Here is a 25,427-nt window from a genome sequence, read left to right as displayed (position 1 = left end):
GTGAGATGTGCTCCTTTCTCCTGTAATCTCTACTTACAGCTGGCCTGGTCATCTGACTACCTGCCTCACTCCTCTAGACATTCTGGTTGGTGAACTCTTACAACCTAGACACCACTGCCTATAATTCCTTCGAGCAATTTCTTAGAAAAACAAGAACTTACGTTGGGAGGGAGGAAGACATTTTTGAGTCTTAGCTATGCTTCATAACTTAGGTAGATGTATTAAGCAGATTAAAAAAAATGTGAAGGCAGGTTTTGAATACAGCACCTGAGACACCATGTGTGTAGGAGTTTTCTGTGGGTAGGAGAGGGAAACTCTTCCAAGCTGGTAGCAAAGGAAAACAAATAGATGGAAAGGTAGAATTTGTCTGTAAAATGAGGATAATGCCTGTAGCACAGTGTTGTTGGGAGAATTAAATGAAATGACTTCGTAAATGGATTAATACAATAAGAAAGTACTTATAGTACGTACAGTTACTACTGTTTTCTTGATCTGAAAGAAGGAACACACCTCACAATATATAGTTCCCTATGAAGGACTCTCAGCTCCTCATCCATCCAAGATGAACTAGGCTAGAGGAGGAAGTGTCAGTGCCTGTGTCTGGCTGGGTCTCCTCCAGCCAAACACCTGCTTATTTGGAAATCACGAGATGAGGGGCTGACCATTTCATCCATATCTGACATCCATGCCAAAAAAGAAATTGCCTACCAGCTGTCCATCCTAACGGGCTTCTTAGCATTTGTCAATTTGGCCAAAATGGGGAGGATTTTATGGCCATCGTGAGGTCTGGTTTGCCTTCTGTGTGTTTATAGTAAATCAGTCTTTTTTTTCCCCCTTCACTTTGTGTTTTTTTAAATGCAGTACCATATCAGAAGTGAACTGAAATTGTGCAAAACTAGGTATGTCCCTAGTGATTAGGTAATAAATAGCTTAATGGAATCTGATGATTTCCTGTCGAAGCAGCTGATGGACTCCACACATTAATAGTACCATCTATGCCAAGTGAAGGACTTGCCCATGCACTACTTCTCCTGAGAAAGAGCCTCCAAACATACCTGGGAAGTGAGTAAGGCAGGTAGATTCATGCAGATTTTATGGATGGAGAAACTAAGGTATTTCCTGACTGATTCCTCAGGTAATGAGGCGGGAATGAGCAAGCAGTGAAAGGGGTTTACCCCACACATCACATGGAGGAGAGCTGGGAACGTGGGACTAGACTGCTCAGCCTTCCAGCAGTGAGTCCTGCTACATACAGAGAGGTTGCATGATGGAGGGGCCAAGGCTTTGGGATGAGGAATGGACTAAATCCTGTTTCTCTAGTGGCTGACGCCTTGAGGGCAAGTCCCCCCAAATTCCTGGGCCTCTGTCTTGTCATCAATACAATATGGGGCTTCCTGGGGCAATCATACTAATGTGGGACTTGCCTTGAAGCTTCAAATGAGGTCACGGATGTTGCAGCATCTGGCACATCTTCTGCCCCCTCCACTGCATGGAAAGGGGTTTCAGAGTGTCATGATCAGCCTAATTTTGGAGCATCATCACTGCTAGACCCAAGGCTTATTGAGAGGTTCCTTATACCAGACATGGTGCTGAGAGCCTCTCAAAAATTATCCCTTGTAATCTTCACAGCAACCTTATGAGGTAATTATCATGCACATTGGATTGATGAGAAAACTGAGGTATGGAAAGTTTAAACAGCTTGACTAGAGCATACACTTAAGAAAATGCCGTGCCCCAATTTGAGAGTCTTTGAGCTCAAAGGAACTTTAAAAATCACCTGGCCACAGTCTCAACTCACCTGTCTCATAACTTAAGGACTACATTGCAAGAAATGTTTTATTAATGAATTAAACTAGTAAAGTTTGTGAAACATTTGCATTTTGGTTACAATTAGAGTAAATTCAAGGTTATTCTTGTTGTAATTCTTATGATTATATTCTTATCATGATTTTCATTTGTCTTTTACTTTGAAATTTTTCTTGATAGATGAGAAAAAGCCACATATACCTAATGGGCTGGGCCTGATGACCAAGTTGCCTTACCCAAATGCATTCCTTTTGTCTTGTTGACCTGGTGAAACAGGACATAGCAGTGGTTCCCTAGACGTAAGCCAACACCTGCTAAAAGTTGCACTAAGAGAATGAGCGACGTCTTGTGTAAGTTGAGCCTTGGAGGGTTCAACTTTTGACTTTGCTTTTTGAGCCAAGTCCAACTGAAAGTACTGCAAATTCTATTCAACTCCTTACTTTGAATAGAGTTGCTGTGGCTGTGATGTAGGCCAGTGCTGCAGCTCTGATTCGACCCCTAGCCTGGGAACTTCCATATGCTGTGGTTGCAGCCCTAAAAAGTCAAAAAATAAAATACAATATAATAAAATAAAATCATGGCCTTTTTGGGGGGAATATTGATTATTATTTGGCTTGACTAGACCTGACTGCAGACATATCTAGATACACAGATATATTTCCTCATATGTTTAAGGTCCTATAAATTACCCAGATAATTCCAATTTTGAGTATTTGCTTCTTTACTGATACCCATCCTTGAGTTCTTAGGATACCTGCCTTCCCTTTACTTTGTTTATTGGTCAACAAGACTCTCTGAGCAAGAGCGTCAATTCAATAGTGATCTTGAAAGTAAATATGGGGAGTAAGAATGGGAGACAAGTGTGGATTTCAAAAGAGAGAAAAGAGCTCCTACTCTCAGGAGCTTACACTGTCATTTTACACTGAGCTGTTGCCCTCTTGCCAAGCAACAGGATGAGAATATTCAGGTTGACTCAACAGCAAACATTTACATGTTTGTAAATAAGTCGTTTTTTAGTTTTTTGTTTGTTTTCTTAGGGTCGCATCTGTGGCATACAGATGTTCCCCAGCTAGGAGTCAAATCAGAGCTACAGCTGCCAGCCTACACTACAGCCACAGCAACAAGGGATCCAGGCCACATCTGCGACCCACACCACAGCTCATGGCAACACCGGATCCTTAACCCACTGAGCGAGGCCAGGGATCGAACCTGCAACCTCATAGTTCCTAGTCATATTCATTTCTGCTGTGCCACAATGGGAACTCCAGTTTTTTTAGTTTTTAAATGGGCTTTAGCAGATACATTCTTATGGAGATATTGAGATAACACAAGGAAAATAGTATTTGGAAAATAAACTCATCTGTTTGATTCGCCTTAGAGATCTAATTCCAAGGTGTACATTTTTCCAAAGCTGTATATAGTGAATCAATAAACTGGATAATTGTTAAATCTCTCAGGTAACTGCTAAATCTGAGTTAGGATAAAAAGTGATTGCAAGGGTCCACCCTGACTGTGTTCTCTACTGATCTGTTGTTCTTGGGGTCATGGAAAGTGAAGGGGGGAGTGTTGAGGGAGAAGGATAATGGTGTATGTGGAGCACTCCTTAGAAGTTTGAGACCACTGGGTTGTAGAATTAGATAAAGATTCTGAGATTCCCTTCCTCTAAATCATTGGAGCTGTGGTATAAGTTCATAAATGCTTTTACCTGAAGTATTCTCTTGGTTAGGGCACTCCTGGAACAAAGCAACAATTGCAGACATGAAAAAAGGAATTTTAATTGAATTTTAAATACATTGTGCAATTTTTTTTCCACAGCAGATACATAGTCCTAATTTTATTTTACTCAGGTTATTACTAAGTTACCTTGTAATACCTGAATCTACATCTATTGTATCAGAGTTAAGTGGCTGAGGCATAAATTGAGAGATTAGGAAAGGACAGACTTCCACAGGATAGACTGCCACAGACAAATCACATGTGGATAAACAAGAATTAACTGAATGTAGTTCATGGGAAAAATCAAATGCTGATTAACATTTCTCCAAGGAAGGATATGGATGTTGCAGTCCCCAGTCCTACCAAAAACCAAATCAAAACCACATTAGCAGATGTATTTACTCCCGGTTTCCCAGATGTTGCCCTATCCTTTGTAATCCATTTCAGAGCCTCTGCCTCAGACATTAAAAAGCTCCCATCTCAGGGCAGGGCAGTGGAGATCCCATGGAGAGCTGGGTGTAAGCTTTGCTGATAGCCTTTTTTTCTCAAAGCACGTTTTGTGGAATTGGGCCCTTAGGGCTGGAGTTTCCTCACTGACCAATTCCCACAAAAAATCTTGGTCTCTATATTTTCTTTGGCAGTCTGATTTCTGGTGTGAATAAGCTCAGACAACCAATGTCACTTGATTTGCTGACAACCTTTAGGAGGTAAGCCTATAAAATGCTACAGATCATAGAATGTTCATATGAGAAGGACTATCTGGCAAAGACAGGTGGCTTCCATGTGGATGGACAGGGACTGACCAACTTTCTTTAGTGCTCGAGGCACTTGTCTGAATTTCTTGGGATGAAAATCATTTCCAGCAGGCCGCTGGTCTCATGTGGGTGTAGGGATAAGTCATTTTTCTTCTGCATCTTTTCAACACACTGGCCTTGCTGTGTTTGCACTTGGAAGCGTCTCAGAAGTGTGACCAAGATGACCTTCATCATGACCATGGCGATATACTTTCCCGCACAGGCCCGGGGCCCAAAGCCAAATGGCTGGAAGTACCTATAAGGAACCTAGAAAAATAGTCAGACAATTATCAAGAGTAGTAAAGGGTGTTTGACTCACCCTGAAAACAATTAGTCAGAATGCTTGGTTTCAGGATCTCAGCCATAATTCCTTTCACAGAGAGAAATGACTGTAACTCAGATAAGTCTCTTTCTCCATCCAATTTCATTCACCCCTTGTAATACATACCCAATCTTGAACAGTCTCCAGTTTTGTTTGCATGTAAAGTACTCAGCTAGCTCTGTGGGATGGCCATGGCTTTACTACTCTTCTGCCAGTCACAGAGGCAAAGATTGTTTTTTACCAGGCCATATAACATGCTGATAAGGACAGATTTAGGCAAAAGTGTGGATTCCTTGCCTTTTAGTGCCCAGCATCTAAGTATTTTTATTTAAACAAATATTTAATTGGGCACCCCTGCCTGTCTTGTCCCCATTTGGACTTACATAGTACCTGGCACTTAATAGATTCTCAGCAAGGCTTTTTGACTAATTGCAAACATGGCATGGGTTTCTTATAAAGAAAAAGAATGTATTAGAGGGTTGGTTTAATTCAGATCATGTCTCTTCCCCATATGCAGATGGAAAAAGAGGGCACAGAGAGTATCATCCAGATAATTCAGGTGAAAAAGATCATTGTTTAAAATTTGACATAATGGAGACAATCTCCAGTACAGTTCAGTTAAGAAAAAGAATAAGCTGAGCCTCTTCCAGTAACCGAGTCCTGTTAGACTGAGGCTCAGTGCTTGTGGGGCCACTTGGGGAACCAAAGGCAGACGTCAACAACCAAAGCTTTTTGCCTCATTTGATTTCTGTCTGAAGCAGAAGTGGATTTCCTTGGCCTAGATGATGCTGCAAGTGAATCTGCATGTGACAGACTCCTAAGTTGAAATGGAAAAAGGGGGTTGGTTGGTTGGTTAAACAAAATTTGCCTCATTTTAGACAAATTAAGGGCCTGGATTTTTCACATTTTGACCTATTGTGTGGTCTCCATGAGGACATTTCCCAGAGCTGGGGATCCAGCCTCCTTGGCTTGAGGACAGCCATGGTGGCCACGTTCCAGTCTAGGGGATCTGTGTTCTCCTGGTGAGGTGGGAAGGGAAGGAGTAAACAGAATGAAATGTGCATGGGGCAGACACAGAAACAGAAAGGATCTAACAGTTGACATTTTCAAGAGTGGCACATGGTTTTAAGGAAGGGCTCTTACATTCTTGGCAAAGTTCTCAAGAGTAAATTCATTGGGCTTGGGGAAAAACTCGAGTCTATGCATTCTTCCAATATTCAGGATAATGTTGGTTCCCTTTTTCACCGGGTAGCCATCGATGACATCATCCTCTAAGGCTTTTCGCATGACGAAGTCCACGACAGGCTGGTACCTCATGCTCTCATAAATAAAGTTTTCCACCACTTTGAGTTTTTGCATGTCATCATTCCTTATGTCTCTTTCACCTGTCAGAGCAGATAAAAAGACAAAGAAGCATCATATTAATTTCAATATGTGATGAGCATTATAATTCCTATACTTTCCACAGAACAGTTTTCTCATGGTTGAAAAAAAACTTATTTGTATAATTCTCATGTTAACCAGTAACCTGGGCCAAATATGCTATGTTCAATGCACAGAGTGTCTTATAAATATTCAGATTTGAAGTCAATTATATTAAGACTAGGGGTTTTTATGGAAAAGTCTAAATTTCTAGAAAAATAAAAAACCAGGTAGCATTGGACCCACATCCCCACGTGGCAACAGTGGACTGAAGTTGAGTGGCTGATGAGCCCTTTAGAGGGACATCTCTGCAGCATCCCAACCTGCTTCACACATTGATCTGCCTGGCCTCTGTGCTGCTTGAGTTTTGTCCCCTGCTCTACATTCTAGAAGACATTCATTCCTTCTTTAGTCAGGGTGAGATGGTGAGTTTAACCAAGTTCAAAGAATCCTTCTCTTCTGGTAGCCTGTGTAGTCATCTGTCAGAAAATATCCCTGATGGGAGTTCCCCTCATGTCTCAGTGGAAGTGAATCTGACTAGTATCCATGAGGACCCAGGTTCGATCCCTGGCCTTGCTCAGTGGGTTAAGGATCTGGCGTTGCTGTGAGCTGTGGAGCAGCTTGGTTCCTGAGTTGCTGTAGCTGTGGCCAGTGGCTAATGCTCCGATTTGACTCCCAGCCTGGGAACATCCATATGCTACAAGTGAGGCCCTAAAAATACAAAAAAAACAAAAAAATAAAAACAAACAAAAAACAAAAACAAACAAACAAACAAAAAAAACCAAGAAGAAAGAAATTATCACTGATGGTCCCTCCTCCCCATCTCATCAAGAACAGCCTGATGTGGTGGAATGGCAAGAACCCCTCTCTCCACCACAACAAAACAGGTACCTCAGATCAGTTTAGAGTGAGCTGGGGATTGACTGACACTCCCAGGGATACTGGTCAGAGGCTTGGATTACTCTCAGAATTGACAAAGCTTCAGGGCATCCTCAAATGGGCAACCCCTTTGCAGAATCCAAACCAGCCCAGGGTCCTGAGGCAGCTCTGCGTCCTGTACAACTATGCTCTTCAGGAGAGGTCCCACTTGGCCACAACTCTTAGAACCCAGCCCTTTACATACTGCTCTCTGTGCACTTAAGAGTCTAGTGGGTAAGTTTATCTGGGGTGGGGAGGTGGGGGGAGGGTGACAGAAAAGGTAACCAAAGGCATTCCCCAGGAAGGAATTACCAGGCATGTGGATCTAGAGGGAACAGGTACGCATGTACTAGTGGTTGTCCCAGTTTTATCTTTGGAGAGGCCTGTTGAAGTGTCAAGGGGACATCATGGGCACAAGTACTTTCGATCTCTCAAGGAAATTGTATTAAAATCTTATGGTCTCAAAAATAGCTCCCCTACCACCACTCCAGCTTTTTCCTGAACCCCATCATTCAGTGGCTCTCTCTCACTGTACTGAGCTTGTTTGTTGAGGTCTCTTTCTCCCACCAGCCTGAGAGCCCCAGGAGTTCAGGGATGGCACTGGCTTATGCACTGCAGTGCCCTGCCCCAGAACAGAAAACTTCCTGTGCAGTCTTGGCAGCTGCTTGAAACCCAGAAACACTGTCGTAAATAATAGTCATTTCCCTGTATGGACATGCAAAATACTTTTGTCACTGATAAGGTAGTGAGTGATACATTGTGCATGATCCCATGGTTTTGAAGCACACACAAATAAAACCACATATATTTGTTTGTGTGGTAATAAAAATAAGTACCTTGAGAAAAGCACAGCAAAATAATGATAAGGGTACTTGGGAAAACATTCTGGAATTTGGAACCTGGATGTTCTGGCTCCTTGCTATCTACCTTCACAGGCAGTTTTCCTCCTGCAGCCATTGTCTCCATACCCCTTCTTTCACATATTTAACCCTTAAATGAAATTTTCCCTTATTGTTGACTTTTTCAAGCAGCACTCAAATGGTTTTTAAAAGATGGTGCCTTTCTACAGCAAAATAGGTTGTTTCACAGGGATTCTGTAAAGTCAAGAAATGAAAGTCTGTATCATTACCGATATCTCTTCACAGGTGTCTGAAATGTGACCCTAAAAAGATGACTTATGTGAAGCACAGTGCAAATAAGGCATTCTGTTTACTCCCAGGAGGCAGTTCTGACTTTGGAATGTGGCAGTGTGTCCCTGGAAGGGTGGAGATCTCAGAAGCAGAGGGCAGAATGATGCTGAAGCAGAGGCAGAGCAGGGAAGAGGAGGAGCTGGGAAGAGCTGAGCAGGGGCTAGCACCCCTGGACTGGGTGGTGGGAGAGGGAAACCCTGCTCCCCTGCCTTTGCTCTCACCCTCTTTCCCTCCCTCTGCTGCCAGCTGGAAGTTCACTTAGAATGGGCGGCTTGAAACCCAGAAACCCTGCAGTAAAGGATAAACATTTCCCTGGGTGGACCCTCAAAACCTTTTGTCACTGATCAAGTAGCAAAGTCTTGTGAAAGATCCCATGTTTTTAAAACACACACAAATAAAACCATATATACATGTTAAAGGTCTTAAATACATGGCAGAGTATTAATGGTGATTCCCCCTGGGGAATGGGATGAGGCTGGGAAGGAGAGTGTGATGGATCGGGGGTATGACTTTCTGCTTTATACATCTTTCTATTATTTGCATTTTTTTCCCAGTAAATATGTATTATTTATTTTAGAAAAACCCAGAAAGAATTATCTTTTTAGCCTGTCTGGCATAATGAAATTTTGATACAACAACCTGTTTTATTGTTCTCTGGGTGGATTGTAATGAAGATTTTGACATAGGATTTTTAGGACACAGAAGCTGATATTCAGAAGAAATTATTTTCTAAGCTCTATTACTTGTTTGATAAATTCTTACCAACAACAGTGTAGATTTCCTTCATTAGTTCCTCTTCAACCTGGGGGTGATTTGCAATGAGAAACAGCATGAAGAACACAGTGATAGACATGGTGTCTGGCGCTGCAATCATCATTTCCAGTACGCACTGGTTCACATTCTCCTTTGTTAATTCGCCACGTTTCTGAACAATTGAAAGAGGGGAAGAGATATTGGAAAAGTGAATTAAAATTCCAGAACAGGAGGGGAGGTGGGACTCAAGGATTAAAAACTTCAACAAAATGAAGTCACAGAAATTATGTGTCCCTAGGATTGATGATGGACATTTTTTGTGACAATCTTCAGCTGAAACTTGACTCATTTAGCCGTTTATGTATTTAGTGTGTTGGACTCTCTGGTTTTCATATTTTGTATTATGCAGACTCAGGGCAGTTTCAGTGTTAAAGAGCTTCTACCAGGGTGTCTAATATTGGGCTATTGAGTGAGGCATTATAAACACTAGAGCAGTCTGTAGCCACATCACCCAGAATGCACCCAATCTTGTCTAATCTTGGAAGCTAAGCAGGGTCAGGCCTGGTTAGTACTTGGATGGGAGAAATACTAGAGAAAATGCTTAAAAGCAGAAACATGACAGAATTAACAGGAAATTTTTTGACACCCAAAGACAAGCAGTCATACACATATGTTGCGTGGGAATTATGGATAGTCCAGGTCCGTACCTCAGCAAAAATCAACTGAGTGGTGAAATCCATAGAGTCTTCCAGTTTCTCTGCTGTTGAAATCCTGTGTCTTTTTTCTTCTACTAGAATTTCCATGGCGTCTTTCAAATCCTTGCTGGAAATGAAAATATCATCTATTTGCACTCAGTTCAAACATCTAAAAATATGAACTCATTTGCCATTGGTTGACATAAAATGGCCTTTTTTTTTTGAAGCCATTAGTCCTCTTGGATAACTGAATTTACACTTAATTTTCCTCAAATATCTTTAAATTATACATATATTACAATTCATGCTAAGGAACCAGAGTTAGCTAAGGTAACCACACACTGGTAGCAAAATCAAGGCTGTAACCTCTAGTTAAGTGGTAAAAACTGGAACCAAAAGGCTAAATCCAACATTTTTTAAAGTGTTGGTGTGATAGAGAAGGACAAGTATTATATGATCTCACTTATATGTGGAATCTTAAAAAAAAAAAATGTAAGCTCAGGAGTTCCTCTATGGTGCAGCAGGTTAAGGATCCAATATTGTCTCTGAGGCAGTACAAGTTTGATCCCTGGCCCAGCGCAGTGGGTTAAGGATCTGGCATCATTGTAGCTGCTGCTCAGAGTCAGTCCCCGGCCTGGGAACTTCCATATGCCATAGGTGTGGCCAAAAAAGAAAAAAATATGTGAGTTCACAAATACATGGAATGGATTGTTGTTTACCAAGATATGGGGGTGGGGGGTGGGCAAAACGGGTGGAGGAGATCATCAAAAGGTACGAACTTCCAATTTATAATAGTAAGTCATGTGGATGTAATATACAGTATGGTGATTTGTTGATAATACTACATTGCATATTTGTTGCTAAAAGAAATATTAAAAGTTCTCATCACAAGGGAACATTTTTAACTGTGTGTGGTAACAAATGTTAACTAGACTTATTATGATGATTGTTTTGCAATATATACAAATATAGAATCATATATTGTACAGCTGAAATGAACGTAATGTTACATGTCATCCATACCTTAATAAAAAAGCAATATTAGCCAATTGCAAGGGTATGAGAGGAAGGAGACTAAAAAACTTCTCTGACTCTTTACTACTCTAGGTCCTAGGAGATATTACTTGGTGCACTAACCATTGACAATGTTGTATACAGAGGGAATCTTGCTGTGCTGATTTAAGGAAACCAAAGAGAAGTTGCTATGCAGTCTCATGCAGCAAATTTCTGTGGACCTGCTGACCATAACACAGCTAAACTAATGATGAAGTTTAGCTGCTGACCATAAGACTCTTCAGATTACCACAAAAATCTGACTGCAGTGAAGAGACAAATCCTTTATCTTATTGATTCAAGTCATGATAAGCTCTGGTAGAAACAAAGAGAAATGTTTAGGGAACCAAGTGTCCAAATCATCCACCTGATACTCATCAATGACTTGAGACTAGAAAAAGCAACATCAGTTGACTTCCTCCCTGGAGATGAATATACTGAGTTTTGAAACATGCAAACAGAATGAAGTTCGATCTTCAAACAAGTTTGGAGTTTTACAAATGGAGAATTTAAGATAGTCACTGACATCTGGGGAAGATATTAACAAAGACATGGAGAAAACTATCATATTTAGTGCCTGCTACATGTCATGCTCTGTGCTAATTGCTCTACATATGGGATCTCATTAACCCATATCTCCACCCTGGAAGGTAGGTTATACTTTACTTCAAATAACATCCCAAGGCCAGTTGGTTACTAAGTGGTAGAGACAGGATGCAAACCAGGTATGACTACCTCTAGATGCCCTGGACTTTCCACTGGTGGTTAGAGGTGGCATGTGAAGTGGCTGGCTATGTACACACTAAACACCCACTGGTTAGCCTATAGGCCGCTAGACACTCATTCAGGCTTTGGTTGGAATAGTCTGAGACCAAAGCAAAGTCATTTAATAAGGATTTTAGATGTAAGATACAGATACATAACTAAAAAGAAAAAAATAACACCTTTTATTGAATTTCATTATGAAAAATTATTTTGTGACTACTGTCAATTTATCCAAGTTGAATTAAGTTAAATCCATTAGAAGCAACACAATAAAATGATTTTATGTTTCCATTTTTGCGGACATCCAAAGGGAACTTTGACAAATAGTAATGACAGGCTCAGCCAATTCTTCTTTTCAACACAAAATATAAAATGCTGTCCTAGTTCTAGAAGTGGAAATCTCAGCCTCCTAGTGAAAAGCTGCCCCAGGCCAAGGACTTGCTTTACTCTGTGGTCTGGGCACATGCACCCAAACTACTGTAAGAAGTGTTTCATCAGGGAATTCCCACTGTGGTGCAGCAGAAACGAATCTGACTAGTATCCATGAAGATGTGGGTTTGATCCCTGGCCTTGCTCAGTGGGTTGGGAACCCAGGGTTGCCATGAGCTTTGGTGTAGGTCATAGACTCCACTTGGATCCTGCATTGCCGTGGCTGTGGTGTAGGCCTGCCACTGTAGCTCCAGTTCCACCCCCAGCCTGGGAACCTCCATATGCCCTGGGTGGGGCCCTAAAAAGAAAAAAGAAAAAAAAAGTGTTTCCTCTGCAACTTAATCAACAGCTCCTTTGTGGTTCTGAGAAGGAGAAACCTTGTTGGAAAAGCCAACAATATCTAAGACATAGTGCAAATCAATCCAGTCTCACCAATATATTTTCTAAAATGTGTTACTTACACAGACTTTTCATACTTTCTGTACAGCCAAGAAATCTTAAAGAAGATGTCTGGTTTGAGAAGGAGAGCTTGCCATGCATCAAAATAACCCTGGACTTTATGCACGAGGGCACTTTCTATAAAAAACAAACAAACAGAGCAGAGCAGTTGAGCCCAAAAAGGATACATTGATCAGAAAAGATCCCCTGTAAATTCTCCTACCACCTGGGATTCTAAGCAGGGTAAGGTTCCAGCTTTAATGGGTGTTTCAGCCATGTGATGCCACTAAACAAACCAGTACTAATTTATTCTGCTTGAATCTAAATTGGCCAAGTTAACCGGAGATTTGCCAGTTTTCAAGTTTGTGTTAAAAACACAGCCTAGAATCTAACATGTTTCCCATTGGCTGAGCCTCCAACTCCTTCATATTGTCCTGTTCATGGGGCAGAAGGTACTAATAACTATGGCTGTTATGGTCTCAGTTCTAGCACATGGAAAGGCAAAAAGCCTCACTATTCTCCTGTTTATATTTATGTCGAAAGGCAAAAAGCCTCACTATTCTCCTGTTTATATTTATGTCCAGAATGTGGAATTAATCTTCAATTCTTCAGTGCCTTATCCTGAATCCTGTGCACAGTCAGTTTTTAATGGATGTTCATGAATTAAATTGAATACTAGAGAAAAGAAAACCCCTGATTTTTTTGAATTTCTACAGAAGGGAAGGGAATAGACATTCATTTTCAATATGCTAAATACCAGGCACAGGGCAAGGTGCTTGTCACAAGAGATTCATTTAATGTTTACAGTCTTTCTGTGGGAGTGAGTGTCACCATTGCGCAGATGCAGAACCTGAACTTGATAGAGATGAAGAAGCTCACCCAACCCCAACCAGCCAGGGTGCCAGGCAGGCCCTAGGCTGGAGCCCAGTTCTTTCTGACCCCAGAGTCCAGTCCTTTCATCATAGTCGCCCTGGGTCCCTGAGGCAAACTGAGAGTTCAGCAAGTGCCTGGTGAGCAGAAGGAGAATACACATAACTGCATGTGGGTCGTGCAGGTCCTTAGCACCACAGGCTGCATCTGTGAGTTAACAGCTGTCGAAGTCCCTGGATCCCTCCTAGGAGTCAAGGCTAGCGGGGAACCAAGGAGCAGGGGCTTATAAGCCTGTAAACCTCAGGAGCGATGTGTGTCGAGCAGGCAGTCAGGACTTTGGGAGTGCCTGTCCGAAGGGGATCAGGCAAGAGGCAGTGACTGAAGTGCTCAGAGTGAATGGGGCTCCCCTCCTAATGTCAATCAGATGCGGGTGCTATGACTCTTGTAAGGAATCACGAAGGAGCAGGGGGATGAGGCAGGGAGAGTGGAGAAGAGGAAGGAGGGCTTCCCGCTTGTCTGCTTGACCAAATGGGGTCAAACAGGGAGCAGGCGTGCTAGCTCAGGTGGTTTGGGCAAGTGTGAAACCCATGCGTTGTTCTCATGCCTGTGGTGTTCTTCCCGCAGGACTGCATCTGGCTCGTGGCTTGTTTGTTTGGGGCTATGTTCAGATGTCCTCTCCACAGAGGCCTTCCTGACCACCCTCTCCACAACAGCCTTGGCCTCCCACTGACCCCCCCCCCTTCACTTTCTGGCTCTTTTCTCTGTGGTGGTGTGTTTTTTTTTTATCCCAGACACTTATTATTGCCTAATATATTACTAGTTTCCTGTCTGTCTCCCTACTTTTTGAAGGCAAGTACTTTGTCTTGTCCACTGCTCCATCCCCCAAAATGGGCATAAATAGGCATATAGTAGGCAATGGATACATATCAGCTGAATGAATGTATGAATGGATGGACACTGCTAGAAATCAAGTGAGGAGAAATTACATTAGGCTGATAACAGCCAGATGGAACGAACTCCCCTGATTAATGTTTCTTCTTTGTAGATGGTAGAGTTGCATGTATGTGTTTTAATACTTAGTGCTGTAAAATAGTGAGGAAAGCAGCTTTTTGAATGGGATGTCTTGCCAGGGTTGTTATAAATGCTATGTGACAAACTGTAGGAAACAACTTTCTAAAGTGCTTGGCACAGGAGTTCCTTTGATGGCGCAGTAGTTAACGAATCCAACTAGGAACCATGAGGTTGCGAGTTTGATCCCTGGCCATGCTCAGTGGGTTAAGGATCCGGCGTTGTCATGAGCTATGGTGTAGGTTGCAGACGTGGCTCGGATCCCGCGTTGCTGCGGCTCTGGCGTAGGCCGGTGGCTACAGCTCCGATTGGACCCCTAGCCTGGGAACCTCCATATGCTGTGGGTAGTGGCCCTAGAAAAGGCAAAAAAAGGCAAATAAATAAACAAATAAATAAAGTGCTTGGCACAGAATAGATACTAAATCCGTGGTAGTTATCAGCATCATTTCTGCAGCATCAGCTCCCAATGATATTACAGAATCAAAGTTTTCATACTTATGTGGGTTTGAGAGAGAGGAGTGTTATTGTATGTATAATATATTGTATGTGTATGTTTAGATAGGCATAGATAATGCCTAAAATAAGGATTGGAAATGATTAAATATATAGGTTTGGTGGTAGGATGTATTTATGAACAAATACAATGATCACATTTGTTAGGTTTCCACTGTGGACAGTATCCTATTTGCTAGAGCAATAAGGAGAAACACAAGAAATAGAAGAGGGCCCCTGCAATGGATATACAAGATCCTGTTCGTGAACAAGGCAGACCTACCTGGAAGACATTTTAGGAAGACATTTTAGGGCTCCTTAGAAATGTTTAAAGAAGAGCAGTGTGCAAAAGAGCCTATCTTTACTTGAGTCCATTACCCTTCTTGTGTCCTGCTCAAGGAAGGGCAGAACGTCAAGTCAGGAGATGAAAGTTTCCATACCGTCCAGTGGGATCCCCAGGAAGAGGTTGTTAGAGGTGTCCAGCATGATGCGCCGCATGAGGGTCAACACGTCCACGTAGCCCAAGTCATTGCGGACCTCCTCCAGCTTGTCCAGGTGCTTGGTGATGGAATCGGCACAGATGGTCACCATGCGCACCAGGCCAGGGCCGGACAGAGCTGAAGGGTGCACATCAATCAGAGAGTGAGCTTCCTCCAGCTCCAGGGCACACAAGCACCATCAGAGGACTTTGGCTCTTTCTGTTTGGAGCTTAATTGGCCACACACTTTGATTCAACACATGAGTAGAAATGTTCATATACTTTATTTTTATAATCTAATTTTCTATTAGCAGGTATCACCTTTATGATTAAAAATGAATGAATAAATAAATATTTAAAAATGAGCTATTCAACATTAAATTTTATTCTTGCTGTGACAAATCATTTGTGAGAGTACAAATGAGACATTTAGTACTTGTGGCCATAAATCATGAAACATTGATTTGTTTACATTTCACTCTAAAGAAGGACTGGATTTGGCCAGGGTGAAATTTATTCAATGTTGCAGTGGGTAGCAGAATGTTGCTACAGAACTGTTCAACTAGATCTTTCTTTCCTGATCCAGAGTGTTTTCTGTTTAATTGTACATCATATGTATGAAATGATAATCTTAAAAATTACCAGACATACCCTTCTCTTAATTTCCTTTTCTCTTCAAACTACTTCTAGGTTTATTGTACTTAATGTTATAATAGTGAAACATTTTTTTGCTGTTGTTGGCTCAGCAGTCTTTCTCACAGAACTGTGAACTCGTTAGGGCTGTGATAACCTATTAGCTTTGTGTTTCAAATCCATAGTACATGGTGGTCTTTGATATATATTTGTTAAATAGAGGAATGAATGAAAGAGTGAATGAATAGATGAATAATGACTGAAACTAGGTAGAGTGAACTGGCTCTGAGCTCTCCTTTTGCTTGAATATTGACCATTGAGCAGCAATGGGTCCCTCTGGTATGTGGTCTGACATGAGAGTTTAACTCTCTTTAAGTCCTTTCTTTCCTTGTTCTAAGTTTCTTCAAGCTTTTAAAAGGAGTAATCTCTTTTTTAGGTCTTTCTCATTCAGACTTGCTGCTAAAGTCAGAGCCCTTCTTTAACTCCAATTATCTAAAGTCAAGAGTCTTTAAACAACACAGATCAGCTGTACTGTGGCAGGCCTGAAAGAAGACTTTGCCAATAAGAAAGGAGGTGTGGTGAGTGGTCCTAGACTCTAACCATTTCCATACATGTGTAAAACAGAGGTTGGGTTGGTAGCATACTTTGAGACTCTAGGAGGAACTTGGCATATAGGAAAGGCCAGGATGCTGTTTCCTGGGTAACTATTACATCCACAACTGGGACAGATGTCTCCTGATGACTCAGCCCTTTGCATGGAAGGGTTGGCTTTGCTTACCAGCTGATGTATGATTTGTCTCTATGTCCAAGAGCTTGAAGCCACATCTTAAACATATGTGCAGAATGCAGTATCATTGAAAGGGCCACAGGCCAAGGTGTGGGTGGCCTGTAGAAGCTGGAAAAAGCAAGGAAACACCTTCTCCCCTAGAGCCTCCAGAAAGGAACACAGCATTGCCAGTGCCTTGATTTTGGCCCCTTGAGACGCATGTCAGACTTTTGACCCACAAGCGTATAAGATCCTCAATGTGTGGTTTGAGGTTCCTAAGTCTGTGTCAGTTTGTGAGACAGCAGTAGGAAACTAGGACAGAGGAAGCTGTGATAGAGTTGTGCTGAGTCCTGGTGATGGGCAGCTCTGTGGAGGGGCCTCACCTCTTGGCTGGGACAGGCATAGGTGTTCCCTTCTCATCAGCCACACAGCAGCATCTAGGTTCAGTATAGAGGCTGGCTGGAGGGAGACTGTCTGTGGCTTGTGGGCAGACCAGCAACCCATCTGGCACCAGATTCAGGGCATGACCATATTCAATTCCAGCAGCATATAGGAAAGGGGGAAGTCACTATATAAGGTGCTTGGGGTCTTGTCTTTACTCATCCATTCCTTGCTATGTTGCCTGGGGGAAAATCACAAGCTCACTACAAATGTATTTCGATAGGTATAAAGCTCAGAGGTGGGACAAGATACAGCTCTTCTCGGTAATAAAATGCTCTAATTTAACTTATTTGCAAATTGTTTTCTGCTAAAACATCTCAAATGTCAGCCAAAGATTCATCAAACATACTGGCTATGTTAAATCAACCATATTGCTGATATGCTAAATTCTTAACTGAAGTGACATCAAGTATATAGGGTGCCAATTCTTTACATTCATGTAATTGTGCAGCAAGAACAGATTTGTGGCAGCAAAATGTGTATGATCTGGGGTTGTCTACTCTGCTGTCATTTACTATTGTAGAAACTTGGGCAAGTTACTTATCTGTTTATGCCTCAGTTTTGTCATTTGTAAAACATAGGTGTTATGACTATCTACCATATGGGTTTGCTGTGAGATTAAGGTATCAAATGCTTGAAATACTGCCTATTATATCGTATATGGATAATGAATGTTAACTCTTTCTATTTCACACCAAGAAGTAGCAGAATTTAAAAACTGTTTCAAAGTAGTCATATTCACAGGCAAAAGAACAGAATCCACCCAGCTACTGAATACCTTTTGTAAAGAAAGGTCGAACAGCTTTCCAGAGGGCTGGATTATTGTTAAACATGATGCCTTTTTCATGCATGCCAATGCATTCCAACCCAAGTTTGCTGCCAAATCGGCACGTGTAATGATTGTGCTTCATTATGTGGAACATACTTGAAGACCTTCAGAGAAAGCACACCTTTGGGTTAATTGTTAAAGGTCAGGAGAAATCAACGTGATGAGTATGACTATCAAGTGGCTCTCATAGCAACTGCATCTTGATCCAAATACACCGCCTAATTTCTAGTTTACAGATTAAATAAGCACTTGCGTTAGCACAAGAACTCCTTACTGGTTCAAATATTTCTACTTACTAGCTCTCTGGCTTATCATCCCTTATTGTACAACACACACAGACACGGACACACACACACACACAGAAACACATACACACAAACACACATTTTGTTGCTTCCTCTTCTGTAATTCCAAGTCTCTAATACGTTACCTACCAAGGTGGTCAGAGCTGCAAGGTTTCACAAAACTGAACCCTCCACACCATCTTAGTTCTAAGAGCCTCTATTCCCCAAGCAGCCCTGCTCCAGATAGTGCCTCCCTGCACATCACCCTCAGAATTGGAAGATGCTGGTTAACCGAAGTCTTACCTCTTTACTTGGAAGCAGCAGTTCTACCCTGCACCTTCCATGCCCCCGAGTCTCTAATTGGCCCTGGCCCCTCGAGTGGGGTACCATTCAGGGACTGAAGGACATCTCCTGGACACCTGTGGCCCTGGGCTTGGTGGCAAGGCTGGGCCTGGAAGGGTCTCTGTGATGGCAGCAGTGGCTCCCTTGGGCTCTGCATCCAACATGATTCATCAGAGTCTGCAGGTTCACAGAATTCTCCAAGGACATAGGATGTGCAGAGCCTTTCGATAGGCCTTGACTTGGCAACCCTGGGAGTCTGGCAAAACCCAGGCTTCCTTGAACTCCTCTGTTCCTCTTCCACTGCTGTGCCCTCTCTCCCCACCCCCAGGCCCAGCTTTTAAGGGCTGGGATGGGCCTTGAGAGCAGCTAGGAAAGAGGAGACAGCCTCTCCCCACCCATCTCCCCCTCTAGGACTTGCTTTCAGAATGTCCAGAATGTCCTGAGTTAATAAGCCATGAGGGAGTTCCCGTCGTGGCGCAGTGGTTAACGAATCCGACTAGGAACCATGAGGTTGCGGGTTCGACCCCTGCACTTGCTCAGTGGGTTAACGATCCGGCGTTGCCGTGAGCTGTGGTGTAGGTTGCAGACGCGGCTCGGATCCCGTGTTGCTATGGCTCTGGCATAGGCTGGTGGCTACAGCTCCGATTCAACCCCTAGCCTGGGAACCTCCATATGCCGCGGGAGCGGCCCAAGAAATAGCAACAACAACAACAAAAAAGACAAAAAAAAAAAAAAAAGCCATGTGGTTAACTCTGTGTGGGAGTCAGAAAGGGGGGGGGAGGGGGCACGTGAACACATATGGGCTGGGGTTTATCAGAACATAGAGAAGATAATAAGCAGGATGTGTGGTGTTTGTAGGTCCATTGTTTTCATAAGTGCCAATATTTATACTGCAGAGGGAGATTGTCACAAACCCCACTTGCAGAAGTCAAACCAGATTATGTAAATGATACAGAGGAAAGTCAGTGCAGCGAGGAAACAAGGCAGACAGACGAGGGCAGAAGGAGGAGGTCACCTCGAATTCCTTACCCACAGTGTTGTCCGGTTATGGTGAGTGAGGGAGGGAAGAAGGGTCACGTCTCTGACACCTCCCTCTGAGGCGCAGGCTTTTTATCCATAACCTGGCAACGTCAGGTCTGGGACATGGAGCCCTGACCTGTCCCTGTGCTGCTGAGTAGACAGTAGGACCACAGAGTTTTTGCTCAGGCACAGACAAGGTCTCATGTGTCCTCTTCCCCCTTCCTGTGCTAACAAAGCTGTTCCAAGCACGTTACCAGACCTCCTCTGTGGGGCAGGATAACAGGCTCTTCAGATCACAGCGTTTATGTCACAGATTTCTATGGGCTCCATATGGCCAAGTGCCAATTCCCCTTGAAGACACATAGGCATGGCAGAGTGACTTCCTCCCGTATGTGTATCTGCAACTCCCAAGAATTTCCACTCGAGTATATTCAAATTGAGAGCCATTTTTCTTGGCGATAATCAGCAAAAGGAAGCAGAGTTTGGGAATAAAAAGAGGGGCCGAGGGGTTGGCAGAGGAGGAATAGAGGTTTTCTGCAGTGCATCTGTGGGACTGGAGAAAGCCACCGCAGGGTGACCTCTCATGAGTCTGTGTTCCGGCCACGTGAACAGGGCAGGCCCCAGAACGTGGATAAAAGTTGCCCATCCTGTGTGGTCTGGTGAGGAGCTGCCATAGGCATGGCTGAAGTGATATAAGCCTTGACTTGGGGCTCGAGAGCCAAGCCAGTCAGGTCTGCTAGGGAAGTTAAAATAGGTATTCTAGAACCTTCCCACCTGAGGCTTGTTGATTATGCCATGTCTCCAAGACCAGAGTGGAGTTCAGAGACACAGATCATGACAATCCAAAGGGACCAAACATTTGAGCAGAGGAATAGGAAGACAACATGCTCATTCTTGCAGGAAAGGAAAATAGTTTAATAAATACTGGAGTTCCCGCTGTGGCTCAGTGGTTAATGAACACAACTAGCAACTCCGAGTATGTGGGTTTGATCCCTGGCCTTGATTAGTGGGTTATGGATCCAGCATTGCTGTGAGCTGTGGTGTAGCCCGCAGATGCCACTTGGATCCCATGTTGCTGTGGCTCTGGTGTAGGCCGGTGGCTACAGCTCTGATTGGACCCCTAGCCTGGGAACCTCCGCATGCCGTGGGTGCAGCCCTAAAAAGCCAAAAAGAGAAAAAAAAAAAAACTTTTTTAATAAATATGTCTTTGATTCTGCAAAGGAGAAAGAAGCTGGACATTTTCTGTGGTGCAGGGGGTAGAAGATGGAAAGAATTGCACAGTGCTCATTGTGCAATTCAAGATGCGTAACATATTTCTGGTTTTAACTTTATTTTAGATGTTACTTTTTCTTATTTTGACGAACTTAATATTGTTTTAAAATTTCAAGTTCAACACAAGTGAACAGGTGTTCACTGCAGTGTTGGTTCTTCTTCCCCTCTCTCCACTGAACTTTTATTTCTCATTTGCAAATTCTCCTACTAAGGGGGCTTTCTGAACACATAACCCTCAAGATGGGAAGTGGCTAGTACAGTCTATATGACTGATTCCTACACTGGCCTAGAGTGACGATCTTCTCACTTGATTTTCTCTCCAAGTTGACAGTTGGCTCCTAAAAGGATGACTTTGCCTTAAGGAGGTTGTTCAGCATTGCCTGTGAGAATACATTCCTATAAGACAGTGAGCCAAGGAGTTCAGCTCTGGCTGCGTAGATTAGGCTCTGGGCTAAGAATTAGCCAAACCCTCACATTTGTGATGAATTCCAAAGTCCTATTTAAAGTTTGAAAGAAAGCCCCATTTCAGTGCTGAGAAATGAAAATAGAATTATCATAAGAATGAATTATTTACTTGATATCTGTTTCAGGAAGAAAAATCTTATTTTCAAATCAAAGTACTCTCTACTAGGTGAAATATACTCTTGATTTGATTCTCGACAATACTTATCAAATGATCCTGAGTTTTGGACAAGTTTTCCTCTTCCTAGCAACTGTTTAAAAAAAAAAAAAAAAGAACAAAAATCCGGATGTTTCTTTCTATATTCCTGGGAATTAATTTGGCTGACAAATATAAAAATTTTGTCCTTTATGGAAACATCATATAGAATTGACTGAAATTCTTATTAGTAGACTTCATAACTATTACCATCCCACACCTTACTCTGGAATCAAAGCAGAAAGTAAATGTATACTACTTATTCAGAAACTAATATCTACCAATTTAAGTGGATAGAGGACAAACAGAATACTATTTTCTGTTCTGAATTTTAGAAGTTTTTCATATTTCATGAAACATATTGGCCTGTCCATTTTTTTGAAGAATTCCTTTAAATTTAAAAACTTAAAGTCAAACTACAACCCAATTAAATGTTAGTTGATAAAGAGCTAATGATGGTTGCCGGGGGGAAGAAGTGGGATGGACGTAGAATTTTGGGTTGGTGGATGCAAACTGTTACATTTAGAGTGGATAAGCAATGGGGTCCTACTGTACAGCACAGGGAATCATCTCCAATCTCTTGGGGTAGAACATGATGGAAGATAGTATGAGAAAAAGAATGTGTGTGTGTGTGTGTGTGTGTGTGTGTGTGTGTGTGTATGACTTGGTCATTGTGCTGTTCAGCAAAAATTGACCCAACACTGTAAATCAACTATATTCATTAAAAAAAGAGCTAACACTTAAAACCAATGTGTCCGTTAGGGGGCACCAACATCCCAGTTATGCTGAATCAAGGGCTCTGCCTTGGCAAAACACAAAGTAGCCAAGACTGAAGTGATACACACAGCAAGCAAAATGTGACTGAGGACAAGCAGTTTAAAATGACATTATTTATCAAAAGTAGACTGGCTGTATCTAACCAAAGTAAACAGGAATGTGAAGAAGGGAAGGTTGCTGAAGAACCAGGGACACCAGCCCAGAGCTCTCCTGATACGCAGAGCAGCAGAGACCTCCTTCCCACAGCAAGGTGGGCCTATAGCACCAGGTGAGAGAGAAGTTATACTGATTGACTGACTGGGAGAGGATTTTGCACCATTGAGGAGAGACCAAGTAAGTCCCTAAACTCAGAAAGAACAGTGTCTGGTCCCTGGCAACAGTATTCTTCTTAAATGTGACTCAAGTCAAAAGATATCTCCAGGGAGTTCCCGTCATGGCGCAGTGGTTAACGAATCCGACTAGGCACCATGAGGTTGCGGGTTCGATCCCTGCCCTTGCTCAGTGGGTTAACGATCCGGCGTTGCCGTGAGCTGTGGTGTAGGTTGCAGATGTGGCTCGGATTCTGCATTGCTGTGGCTCTGGCGTAGGCCGGTGGCTACAGCTCCGATTCAACCCCTAGCCTGGGAACCTCCATATGCCGCGGGAGCGGGCTAAGAAAAGGCAAAAAGACAAAAAAAAAAAAAAAGATATCTCCACATTGAAGTTCCCACTGTGGCTCAGCAGGTTATAAACCTGACTAGAATCCATGAGGATGTGGGTTCAGCCCTGGCCTCGCTTGGTGGGTTAAGGATCTGGTATTGCCATGAGCTGCGGTGTCGGTCGCAGACGAGGCTCAGATCTGGCATTGCTGTGGCTGTGGTGTAGGCTGGCAGCTATGGCTCCGATTTGACCCCTAGCCTGGGAACTTCTATATGCCTAAAAAAAGAAAAAAAAAAAAAAAAGATATCTCCACACATATCAAAGTTCTTGTCTCTTCAGAATGAAAAGGAGTCAGGAAATAAGTTCTTAGGTGGTTAGTAAGATGCCATCCTCCCATTCTGAGTTTAAAGAACTCCACACCTGAGGTCAGGTTCAAGAGTGATGAATACTAGAAATATGGGGGAGAGAATCAATGGAGTAATTGGTACCAAACATTTAAAAACACTTGCTTTGTGTAGACTTATCCTGTGCCTGTGATTTATACTCCATTGGTCCTACCACTTTTCCCTGTCCATTGCCCTCTAGTGTCCTCTCTTAACCAGCTTCTATACTGGGGTCACCGAAAGAGAGTAAGAAACTTGGTAACAGAGTTCTGACTGTAAACAACCTAACCTGATCAAATTTATCATCACTAATGTGGGACTGCCTTTCCTGGTCTCCTGCTGTGATGGAATATGAAGGTCCTACATCTAGGAGGAAAGTATTATTACATAATGTTAAAATGACATAATGTTAAAATGAATGGAATCAAACCTGTTGTTCAGTGTATAAGCAATACTGGGAATAGAAGAGTATGTTCAAAGACACTGTAATGAGACAATGCGAGAAATTTGGAATGTGGGACATGCTATAAGACACCTGACCTGGTCTTTTCAGAAGGTCAAGTTCATGAGAGCAAAATTGGGATGACTCCTCTTCTAACTTTCTTGTTCATTTGATCTTTTCTTACTAGAAAGCTGGCAAGATATTTTATTGTGAAACATTAAAATCACTCCCTTCAGTGTATCTTCAACTCCCTTACTTAGTCCTAGTTGGCTGGTAAAACCTCAACCGTTGCTCAGTCTAACTCTTACTCTGTCTTTGCACCTGGTAGCTGAATGGGGAAGGGCAAAAATCCATACATGCACACGTATACACACACACACACACACTCTCTCTCTCTCTCACACACACACACACACACACACATACACTCACTGGCAGGTCTCAGTTAAATTACGTGGGCTCTCATTGTAGCTGGCAATTCTTCAGCATTTCTTGAGCCTACTCACTCTCACTTTTCTGGGTACTGTTATATCCTGCCTATTCTCTCTGCCACTGTTCCAATTCCTCACCTTTAATCTCAACCGAAAACTTTTTTTTCCTGCTTTACTGAGAAAACAAAAGCAACTAGAACCTCTGCAAGTCCAACCACCAGGATCTGTGCCCATCTTTCAACCTCCAACCCCCCCGCTCCTGTGGATGAACTTCTCTGTCCCTATTCAAGGCCAACTCCACTTGTCACCTGGGCCCCTGCACATCTCACCTGGCTTACCACTTCTTTCTCCTGCATCAACCGTTTTCATCTGTAATTCATCATTTCCCATCACACATGTTGTAATATCTCCTAACTTAAAAAACAAAACTCCTTGGACCAAACATCCCTTTCAGCTCTGTTCCATTTCTCTGCATCCTTTATAGCAAACTCCCTGGAAGAGTTGTCTATACCTGTTGCCTCTGATTCTTCTCCCTTTTTCTCTGCAGTGGTCAGACTTTGCTCCCACCACTCCACTGACACTGCTAAATGCAGTGTTCACATCTCTGTCCAGCAGGTGGCACTATCTGGGTGGTTGACAGTTCCATCCTCCCTGACATGCATTCCTCCCTGGCTTTCAGACCACCACACTCTCCTGGTTTTCCCTTTTCTGCATGAGCATCCTTCTCAGCCTCCTGTGCTAGTTTCTGACTGTAGTGGAAGTTCTGAAGGGTCAGACCTTCCTTCTCCACATCCCATTCAGTGGTAGTACGCAAGTCAAGTCAAAATATCTGACATGAGATCCTGGTTTCTCCCTATCCTAAAGTTGCTCCACCCATCTCCTCTTCTGTGCACAGCACATATTTACCTGATAATAGTGTGGACAACCACCCTAGTTTGCCTGGGACTGTCTCAGGTTTAATGTAAAAATCCACAATGTGGGAAACCCTCTAGTCCCAAGTAAACCAAGACTGTTGTTCTCTCTACCGATACCATATGTTTTACACTTTTATTGTTGGTATGTTAACACTGTAACAATGTATTTCTCTATAAGGGTAGGGATTTAGGATTGAGTTGTTATGATACCTGGTGTACGTAAGTTGTCAGTAAGTATTTGCTTACTTATGGAATGAAGAGCCAATAATGACTGACTATGTAGGTTAGGATCATCCGGTACTCAGTAGATAGTCAATTCTTAATTAATACATGCTTCAAAAATAAATGAATGAGTTTCCTATAAATTTATACCTGATTAAAACATGT

At 42.6% G+C, this 25,427-nt stretch overlaps 1 protein-coding gene across 8 annotated transcripts in view; it reads right to left on the bottom strand.

Annotated features, from left to right (window-relative positions):
* Positions 1 to 3,561: 3,561 nt before the first annotated feature.
* Positions 3,562 to 25,427, bottom strand: part of LOC403333 (cytochrome P450 family 19 subfamily A member 1) — a 188,118-nt gene continuing 166,252 nt past the window's right edge. For 7 of the 8 annotated variants that reach the window (XM_085010975.1, XM_085010990.1, XM_085010966.1 and 4 more), the window contains 7 exons: positions 17,828 to 17,982; positions 15,172 to 15,348; positions 12,325 to 12,439; positions 9,629 to 9,743; positions 8,931 to 9,093; positions 5,782 to 6,023; positions 3,562 to 4,583 (listed from right to left, as the gene is read on the bottom strand). In XM_085010975.1, the coding sequence (XP_084867101.1) occupies positions 4,335 to 4,583; positions 5,782 to 6,023; positions 8,931 to 9,093; positions 9,629 to 9,743; positions 12,325 to 12,439; positions 15,172 to 15,348; positions 17,828 to 17,982 (1,216 nt within the window). In that variant the 3' untranslated portion in view covers positions 3,562 to 4,334. 8 annotated transcript variants of the gene reach the window in all.

This window comes from Sus scrofa, chromosome 1 (assembly GCF_054392235.1).
Source record: "Sus scrofa isolate SSC_HxYL_T2T_F1_AM1 chromosome 1, Sscrofa_HxYL_maternal_Yorkshire_Landrace_v2.0, whole genome shotgun sequence".
NCBI lineage: Eukaryota > Metazoa > Chordata > Mammalia > Artiodactyla > Suidae > Sus > Sus scrofa.
Note: the sequence above shows the minus strand (reverse complement) of the source record. Positions and strands in the feature narration are given on the sequence as shown.